Source organism: Alosa sapidissima, chromosome 14 (genome assembly GCF_018492685.1).
Source record: "Alosa sapidissima isolate fAloSap1 chromosome 14, fAloSap1.pri, whole genome shotgun sequence".
In the NCBI taxonomy this organism is placed as follows: domain Eukaryota; kingdom Metazoa; phylum Chordata; class Actinopteri; order Clupeiformes; family Clupeidae; genus Alosa; species Alosa sapidissima.
The window spans coordinates 3,562,935-3,570,434 of record NC_055970.1 but is presented as its reverse complement, the minus strand read 5'-3'; the positions used below and the strand labels follow the sequence as shown (position 1 = coordinate 3,570,434).

The window sequence follows — 7,500 nt, the reverse complement described above, 5'->3', positions numbered from 1 at the left end:
TGTCGTCCTTCCTCTCTCCACTCCATCAAAGAAAGTGACTTTGTCAAATGTTCCCCCATTTATTAAAGATGAGGTTTTGGCTGAAATTTTATCACGGTATGGTAAATTGGTTTCCGCAATTAAAAAGATTCCAATTGGAAGCAAATCCCCACTTCTGAAACACGTAGTGTCGTTCAGGCGATCCGTATTTATGATTTTAAAAGATAACAAAGATGATTTGGACCTAACTCTAAACGTGAAGGTGGATAACTTCAGTTATGTTATCTATGCTTCAACAAGTGTCATGAAGTGCTTTGGTTGTGGGCAATCAGGGCACCTTGTTCGTGCGTGTCCTAAGGCAAAGGGGAATTCGAGTGATGTGCAAATAAATCACGAAAACACCAGTAGGCCTATGCCTAATGAAATTGTGGTAGATGAGCAGTCTACCGAAATGGGTGCGTCTACTGCTGCGATTGCAGCACCCGCTGTATCCAGTGGGCCTTCGTCTGCCTCAGCCGAGTCAGTAGGGGCAGATCATGCTTCCCTTTTGCGGGAAGAGGTTAACGGGGTAACCCCGATTGATAAGCCAGTAGGCCGAGAACAAAGTTCTCCCACAGATGACGCAGTGAACGCAGAATCTGAGAGTCAGTCCACACAGAACTCGCAGAGCAGTGCTTCTGCTGTCAATTATGACCAAGTTCTTGCGTCTCTAGATGAATCCCTCATTGAGACGGAGGAAAATGTTTTTAAAATGCCCCCCAAAAGAAAGAGATCTAAAAGGACTAAAAAGAGCGATAATTTAACAGATCTTAGCGGCACAGATAACGAATACGAAAGTGATTTCTCTGACTGTAGCGTTACCTGTAGCTTACGTCATAGTGGGTTTGCTAGTTGCGATTATAGTGTGGAAGACATAAAATCCTTCTTGACAAAAACAAAACATATGAGAAATGTTCGGATTGACGACTACTTCCCTGATGTGGAGCAGTTCACCACGAAAACGAAATCTTTTTTGGGTGAGGGCTGCTTTACAAATCCAGAGTGCTTCCGTCTCAAAAAGATAATGACCAAGATTAACGTTTTGTTAAATAGCGATGTCTGATGTTAGTCTATTTTTCACATGTATTATGATGATGGCGTGTACACAACTCTTATATTTTTTTCTTTTTATCATGGGTGAAATCAGAATTGCTTCTTTAAATTTAAATGGGGCCAGGGAAAGAAGCAAGAGAGCCTTGTTGTTTGAAACGATTAAGAAGAATAGATTTGATGTGCTTCTTGCTCAAGAAACTCATTCTGACGCCTCAATTGCTGCTGACTGGGCAAGTGAGTTTGATGGCCTGTCTATTTTAAGTCACAACACTTCCAATAGTGGTGGGGTTGCCATTCTGTTTTCTCGGACCTTTACTCCCATTTCCTACCAGACTGAGGAATTAGTCAAGGGTAGACTCCTAAAAGTCAGAGCCCAATTTGAAAACAATTTCTTTGTTTTTTTGTGTGTTTATGCACCCACTACACCAATTGATAGATTGCTTTTCTTGAATATGCTAAATGATGCTCTACGCAATTGTGAATCTGAGGATTTTTTACTCCTGGGAGGTGATTTTAATTGTACTGAAAATGCAATGGATAGGAATCATGTAGAGCCACACATGCCCTCACGCAGAAGACTCATAGAACTGATGAATGCAAATGAGCTTGTTGATGTCTGGAGGAACTTTCACAGTACTCAGAAGCAATACACATGGGTTCACTCCTACAATAACCTTTTGTCATTGGCTAGACTGGACAGGTTTTATGGTTTTAAGCATCAGCTGAGTTTGTTTAGGAAATGTGTGATCATCCCAGTTGGTTTTTCAGACCACAGTTTGGTTTTTTGTTCTCTTTCTTTGAGTTCTGTAAAGTCTAAAAGTGCTTATTGGCATTTTAATAATAACTTGTCATCGGATGGCCATTTTAGAGAGGTATTTAGACTGTTTTGGCAGGATTTTAAGAACACAAAGCCATCTTTTAGCTCGTTGCAACAGTGGTGGGACTTTGGTAAATCACAAATAAGACAACTGTGTCAGGATTATACTTTCAGTGTCACAAGGGACATAACTCGTTCAATGATGAAACTTGAAAAGGAAATAATTGAACTCCAGCATTTAGCTGAACAAACTGGCAACCAGACTTACACAGCAAACGTTAAAGCGAAGCAGAAATCATTGGCTGACCTGCTAGGCATAAAGGCACAGGGAGCTCTGGTCAGGTCCCGCTTTCAGAGTGTGGAATTGATGGACGCTCCTTCTAAATTCTTTTTTAATTTGGAAAAAAAGAATGGACAGAGGAGGTTCATTCACTCACTGCTTTCTGAGGATGGAGTTCTGTTGTCCAATCTGGCTGAAATACGTCAGAGAGCAGTCAGTTTTTACGAAGACCTATATAAGAGTGAGAGCTCGGATATTCAGGTGGATGACCAGTCCTTCTTTGAGAACCTACCCCAGGTGGCCGAAGAGGCGAATGCAGTCCTTGGAAGGGTTTTGACCCTAGAGGAGCTGCAGAGAGCCCTCCAGAGTATGGAGTGTGGAAAGGCACCAGGGTTGGATGGTCTACCGGTGGACTTTTATAAGTCCTTTTGGTCAGAAGTGGGTGAGGATGTGCTGACTGTTCTCAGCGACAGTCTTGCCAGGAGGCGGTTGCCACTGAGCTGCCGGAGGGCAATACTCACTTTGCTCCCCAAAAAAGGGGATTTGAATGACATAAGATCATGGAGACCTGTGTCAATCCTCTGTACTGAATATAAATTGCTCTCTAAAGCGTTGGCTAATAGATTGAGTGAAGTTGTGGAGCAGGTTGTCCATCCTGACCAGACCTACTGTGTGCCAGGTAGGCTGATTCAAAATAACATTTCATTGATCAGGGATATATTTGATGTAGGTAAGCTGTTTAACCTGAAATTCGGCTTAGTATCCATTGACCAAGAAAAAGCTTTTGATCGTGTAGAGCACAATTATTTGTGGAGTGCTCTGGCAGCCTTTGGTTTTTGCCCAGAGTTTATTGATATGATTAGAGTTCTGTATTGTGACATTGAGAGTATTTTAAAGGTTAATGGTGACTTGTGTGCTCCTTTTAAAGTCCACAGGGGGGTCAGACAAGGTTGTGCCTTATCTGGTATGTTGTACACCCTGGCAATTGAACCCCTATTGATGAAGTTGAGGAAAGAGCTGGTGGGGGTGAGAATTCCAGCGTGTGAAAGTGTTTTTAAACTGTCAGCTTATGCAGACGATGTTGCAGTACTTGTGAATGGTCAAAGAGACATAAACACTATGTTAGAGATTTTTGATGATTTTAATGTTGTTTCCTCAGCAAGAGTAAACTGGTCCAAAAGTTTAGCTATGCTGGTCGGGACATGGTTAAATGAGCCAAGTCTTCCAGCTGGCTTACATTGGGCCAGGAGTGGTTTTAAATATCTTGGTGTTTTTTTAGGGGATGAAATGTTTATTCAAAAGAACTTTGATGGGGCTGTTGAAAAGGTAAAGGGCCGCCTTGATAAATGGAAATTCCTTTTAAGTAAGATATCCTACAAGGGGCGTGTCCTTATTATCAATAATTTGGTGGCATCCGCCCTTTGGCATCAGTTATCTTGTGTGGACCCTCCAGCACAGTTGCTGTCAAGAATCCAGTCAATCCTAGTGGATTTCTTCTGGGATAAACTTCACTGGGTTCCACAGAGCATCTTATACCTACCTAAAGAGGAAGGTGGACATGGACTTGTGCACCTACAAAGTAGGACAGCTGCCTTTCGGTTGCAGTTCGTCCAGCGTCTTCTCATGGGGCCTCTGGATTCCAGCTGGAAATATGTGGCGTGTGCCATTTTACAGACTTTTGATGGACTGGGGCTGGACAGAACTTTGTTTTGGATGGATCCAAAAAGATTGAATATCAACAAACTTCCTGTGTTTTATCGTAATTTGTTTAAAGTTTGGTCCCTTTTAACAGTGCAACGCACAGGAAGCACAGAGTCTTTGTATTGGCTTTTAAAGGAGCCCCTAATCTATGGTTCTGTTTTAGATATGTCTCTTGAAAAGTCTCTTCCCACAATCACACATAGCCTTCTTAGGTCTGGAGTCATTACTATGGAGGGTTTACTTAAGTTAGCAGGACCAGATCTTGTTAACGCTGAACAAGTTGCCAGTCAACTGGGGATGAGATCTATTCGAATAGTAGCTCAGCTACTTGAGAAATGGCGGGCCTCCCTAACAAGAGAACAATTGCAGTTGTTGGCAGACAACTTCAGAGGGCTGTGCAGTTCAGACTGTAATGATCCTTTTCCCAATATTTCATTGTCACCAAATTTGACAGGTTGTACTGGTTCTTACTTGAATTTTGATCAATTGTCTCTTTTGGGTCAGAAGCCAGCTACTGGCAAGTGTTTATATAAACTGTGTGTGAAGTCTTTTAACAAAAAGTCTTTGGACAAGAGGGTGGAAACACCTTGGTGTGCTGTTTTACAAATGGGGGATGATGTCCGACCCCAGTGGAGAGCACTATACAAGTCACCCTTAGCCAAAAAATGTGGAGATTTACAATGGAGGATTCTGCATGGAGCAATTGCAGTCAATGCCTTTGTTTCAGTGTTGAATCCTGTTGTGGGTCAAGAGTGCCCATTTTGTTTTGTGAGAGAGACTGTGTTTCATGCTTTCATGCAGTGTGTAAGGCTAACACCTTTATTCATGGTTCTACAGTCACTCTTTAATCATTTTAATGAAACATTTTCAATGGAGACTTTTATTTTGGGTTTTAAATATGTGCGGAAACATCGTTTCAAATGTCAGCTGATAAACTTTCTCTTAGGTCAAGCAAAAATGGCAATCTATGTTAGTCGTAGAAACAAAATTGAGCAAACATCTAGTGATGACCTAGTAATGGTCTTCTCAATACTTGTGAGGTCTCGCATGTTAATTGATTTTCATTTCTACAAAGCCATGATGAATCTTGAATCTTTTGAAGAAATTTGGTGTTATGATAGTGTGTTGTGTATGGTTGCTGATGGCGAATTGCAGTTTGCACATTTCTTGGAGAAAACTTGACTTGCTCCTTGATTTTATTTATTTATTTATTTTATCTTTAATGTGACTGTACATTGTGACAAAGTGATCATGTAAATACTTTGTGGCAAGAATGTAATAAAGGGTTTTTGAAATTCAAATTCAATTCTCTCCAGCTGCCCACACTGTCTCTGCTCTGTGTCTCTGCTCTGTGTCTCTGCTCTGTGTCTCTGCTCTGTGTCTCTGCCTGGCTGCTTTGTTTGGGCACTAGAGGAGCGTTCACTAGAGGAGCGTTCACTAGAGGAGAGTCTTGGCATTTCTTGCCTCCACCACCACATTTCTTACCAACTCCTCACATTTGTGTCGTCATACAGACTGTGAGTGTGAGAAATGGATTGACATTATTTATTTGTGTGTGTGTTTGTGTGTGTGTGTGTGTGTGTGTGTGTGTGTGTGTGTGTGTGCGGGCTGGCTGCTAACGTATGTGTGTGTGTGTGTGTTAGCGTAATAGTGTAAAGGTTAGCATGGTACACATGTTAGCCTTCCTGCTCCAGCACCATTTCCTGCATTGCTGCTGGGCTGTTTTCCTCACTCTGCTAATGAGGCATAGCATCTAATAACTCCCAAAGAGATAGAGATGAAAAAAGGTGTGTGTGTGTGTGTGTGTGTGTGTGTGTGTGTGTGTTTGGAGAGAGAGAGGTGGGGGAGGGAGAATGAGACAAAGTGAGGAAAGTGGAAGAGTCAGAGTATCTCTAGTGATTCTCTTTGTGTCTGAGAGGGTAAAAGAGAGTTCATTGTGTGTGTCTGTGTGTGTGTGTGTGTGTGTGTGTGCGCGTGTGTGTGTGTGTGTGTGCGCGCGTATGTGTGCATTGTACACTGATGGGGTCTGATAGACCAGTCTTGTTACCATTCTCTCTCTTTCTCTCACATACACACATACACACACACACACACACACACGCACACACACACACACACACACACACACACAACCACACTGCCCGATCACCCTGGTGTTTCTGTAATAGCAGTGGCACCACAAATCTGTGAGCCTCAGCAGCGGCCAGTGATCCAGCAACCGAGCCCAGCCGAGCAGACCGCTTGTGCCCTGAGACAGAGCGAGGGAGGGAGAGATAGAAAGAGAGTGATCAAAGAAGGAGGTGAGTGTAGAGGTAAATTGAAGTAAAGGGGGGGATAAAGGGAGTGGGAGATGAAGAGGAGGACGCAGGAGCCAGTGGAGGAAGGGAAAGAGATAATGAGCGGATGAAAGGATGATAACCTGAGACGGAGGAGGTAGAGAGAGAGAGAGAGAGAGAGAGAGAGAGAGAGAGAGAGAGAGAGGAGAGCAAGTTAAACAGGGGTAAAGAGGGAGCTTGGTGGACAGAGTAGAGGAGAGAGAAGACAAGAAGAGAGAGGAAGATGGAGTAGGTGGAGGATGGACTGATGGAAGAAGAGAGAGGAAGATGGAGTAGGTGGAGGTGGAGGATAGACTGATAGGTGGCGGGACGGATAAAGGGAGGGCAGGAGCGAGGGAGGAGAAGGCTGACAGTATGAAAAACGAGCCTTTCATTCGGGGGCCCAGCCCGGCATGAGGAGCTAATTCAGCTGCTTCAGACTGATGGCCGATAAGCGCTCGACTGCTCCCCTCTCTTCTCCTCGCTCCGCTGCCCCCCCTTTCTCTCTCTTCCTCTCTCTCTCTCTCTTTCTCTGTCTCTCTCTCTCACTTCCAGTCTTGTCATCTTGTCTCTTTTGATTTTTTTTTTTCGCTTTCTGGTGGCCAGTTGTTTTCAGCCTTCACTGAGGAAAACACTCAAGAATGATTTTCAATTTACTTTGCCCAGGGTCCACGTTATTTGGCCTTGCACAGCTGGCTGAGGTGATAGATGTAGTGTGTGCGTATATGTGTGTGTGTGTGTGTGTGTGTGTGTGTGTGTGTGTGTGTGTGTGTGTGTGAGCGCACTTGAGCATGTGTGTACATACCAATATGTGCACTGTGAGCGCACCTTTCACATGCTGTGCACACTCCTACAAAGAAAGTGTGTGAATGAATGTCTGTTTGTGTATATGTGTATGTGGGTTGTATTCTGTGTGTATGTGGGGTGTATTCTGTATGTGTGTGTGTGTGTGTGTGTGTGTGTGTGTGTGTGTGTGTGTGTGTGTGTGTGTGTGTTTCTGAAAGAGAGAGAGAGAGAGAGAGAGAGTGTGTGTGTGTGTGTAGGGGTTCTCTCTCCTCTGTGTGTTGATAACAAGCTGCGGCGTCGAGAAAGCTGCCCTTCCAGAGCGCTAATCCGTGCACATCCTCTGAGCCGCTGCCATTGTCTTTGTCAGGGATCCCTTCTTCTGCTGCTACACTTCAAAGCCCCTGTGTGTTCTGGCCCCCGTTCAGTGGGGAAAACTCACCGCTGAAAAAAAAAGACTTAAAACTACCTTAAGTCGGAGTCTCAGAGAATAAAGACCTCTTTACCACCGAGAGACATTCAGAGACTCCTAA

General features: G+C 43.7%; 2 protein-coding genes across 5 annotated transcripts in view; both read left to right on the top strand.

Moving 5' to 3' along the window:
- LOC121681988 (RNA-binding Raly-like protein) overlaps positions 1-7,500 on the top strand; it is a 77,937-nt gene that overhangs the window by 61,106 nt on the left and 9,331 nt on the right. The window lies entirely within an intron of this gene.
- The window catches only part of LOC121681986, a 10,136-nt gene that overhangs the window by 283 nt on the left and 2,353 nt on the right, over positions 1-7,500 (top strand). Inside the window, exons 1-2 of one of the 2 annotated variants that reach the window (XM_042061958.1) lie at positions 1-995; positions 1,166-1,491. The exon at positions 1-995 is cut by the window's left edge and continues 283 nt beyond it. In XM_042061958.1, coding sequence (XP_041917892.1) covers positions 1-995; positions 1,166-1,179 — 1,009 coding nt within the window. In that variant the 3' untranslated portion in view covers positions 1,180-1,491. Of the gene's footprint in view, positions 996-1,165; positions 1,492-7,500 lie in introns of those variants that run through there. The other variant, XM_042061957.1, reaches the window with a different exon arrangement.